General features: G+C 36.5%; 1 protein-coding gene across 1 annotated transcript in view; it reads right to left on the bottom strand.

The window, feature by feature from the left end:
- LOC101855959 (dynein heavy chain 6, axonemal) overlaps positions 1 to 1,943 on the bottom strand; it is a gene marked incomplete in the record, with an annotated part of 98,470 nt that overhangs the window by 62,468 nt on the left and 34,059 nt on the right. Inside the window, 1 exon segment of the mRNA XM_035970687.1 lies at positions 1,140 to 1,283. Within this exon segment, the coding sequence (XP_035826580.1) occupies positions 1,140 to 1,283 (144 nt within the window).

The following is a 1,943-nucleotide window of genomic DNA, read 5'->3' as shown; positions in this document are numbered from 1 at the left end:
TAATAATAATAATAATAATAATAATAATAATAATAATAATATTAATAATAATAATAATAATAATAATAGTAATAATAACAATAACAATAATATTAATAATAATAATAATAATAATGATAATAATGATAATAATAATAATAATAATAATAATAATAATACTACTAATAATAATAACAATAATTATAGTAATAGCAATAGTGATAATGATGCTGCTGCTGCTGATAATGATAATAATAATAATAATAATAATAATAATAATAATAATAATGATAATAATAATAATAATAATAGTTACAATATCAAATCTTTTGATTCTTTCAAATGTCAGCTGAGGTCGTTTCTGTTTTTAAATTGATAAGATGAATATTGGGAGTAACTTTCTTTTGTAAGAACACGACGTTTTATGTTACTGTTGTACGTTGTACTGTATTGTAAAGCGCTCAGAGCCTGTGTACTTTAATCGGGGTTGAGCGCTGTATATATGTCATTTATTATTATTATTATTATTTTTATTATTATTATTATTATTATTATTATCATCATAATAATCATAATAATAATAATAATCTTCCACGTTTTCTTTTCCTACAAGGTGACATGGCGGCGGGCCAGATGGAGTGAGCTGACACGCCGGATCTCTCTCTCTCTCTCTCTCTCTCTCTCTCCCCTCTCTCTCTCCCTCTCCCTCCCCCCTCTCTCTCTTCTGGCGATGTGACGATGATAAGCAGTCAGCGATGCCGACAGCACGCAGGAACACAACACTTGCTCGGGGGTCCTTGATAAACTGTCGATCGTGTGTCACTGAAATGTCCCAGCAGACGTGTTGAGACATCATCTCGGTCTGTCTGCTGGGATGTATCCGTCTCTGCCCGAGCTTGCCCTCATGACAGGTAGGGTCAAAGCCCACCCCCTAGATGTTAAAAAATCGTGTCGATGAGAGCGTAAAAACGTTGCAGTCACACAGCCAGCGGTACAAAATACCCCCATCTGGTCACCAAGCCAGGAGAGTGACTGCAACGGACTTTTCAGGCGTGGCGCACTGGCCCAGAATTGCGCCAGGTGACTGGAACGGATAATTTTCACCAGCGCATCATTGCGCCAAGTGACCACAAAGTGTTTCGAAAAAGCATTAAATTTACCCGGTCCTTCATGGCGTCCACTTTAGTCTTGAGCATGTTGACCACTGCGTTGGGAGGAAGTCCTTTCTCCAAGGTCATGGCCGTCTTCAGAAACTTGAGCGTCGTCATGGTAACCTCTTCTGGGTCTATGTTCTCAAACGGCATCTAGGGGGCCGTCGTAGAGAGGGGGGGGGTGTATGTGATCAGTCAGACTGAAGGGAGGAGGGAGAGAGAGGGAGGGAGGGAGGGAGGGAGGGAGGGAGGGAGGACAGATAGATAGATAGATAGATAGATAGATAGATAGATAGATAGATAGATAGATAGATAGATAGATAGATAGATAGATAGATAGATAGATATAGAGAGATAGATAGAAAGAAAGAGAAAGATAGGGACGGAGAGATGTGGGAATAATAAAGAGAGAAAGAAAGATCAATAAAGAGAAAGTCTGGGATAGAATGAAGAGAACGACGATTTGTATTTGTTCTTAAATTACTAAAACAGTAGGGCACTTTAGTATCGATACACATGTGTATTAAAATTTTACTGTTGAGAAATTATTAAGGATCGAAATTCTCTACAAAAAAAAAGCTAAAACGAAAAAGTTGAATGTTGCTCGCACATTCATTTTCCAAAACACCCTAATTCCTATACAATTTAAAAGAAAAAGAGAGTGCCAATCGAGTATTACTGTTTAAAAAAATATATTCCAGAAAGAGAGATGAAAACATGTGTAAAAAGAAAAGTCTACACAATTATTTTGGAGTAACTCAGGTGGACGATCATAAATAAATTATAATTTTGCTCTCTTTTCTCAACGTCAGA

The sequence above is a fragment of the Aplysia californica genome, unplaced genomic scaffold (assembly GCF_000002075.1).
Source record: "Aplysia californica isolate F4 #8 unplaced genomic scaffold, AplCal3.0 scaffold00307, whole genome shotgun sequence".
Taxonomy (NCBI): Eukaryota; Metazoa; Mollusca; class Gastropoda; order Aplysiida; family Aplysiidae; genus Aplysia; species Aplysia californica.
Note: the sequence above shows the minus strand (reverse complement) of the source record. Positions and strands in the feature narration are given on the sequence as shown.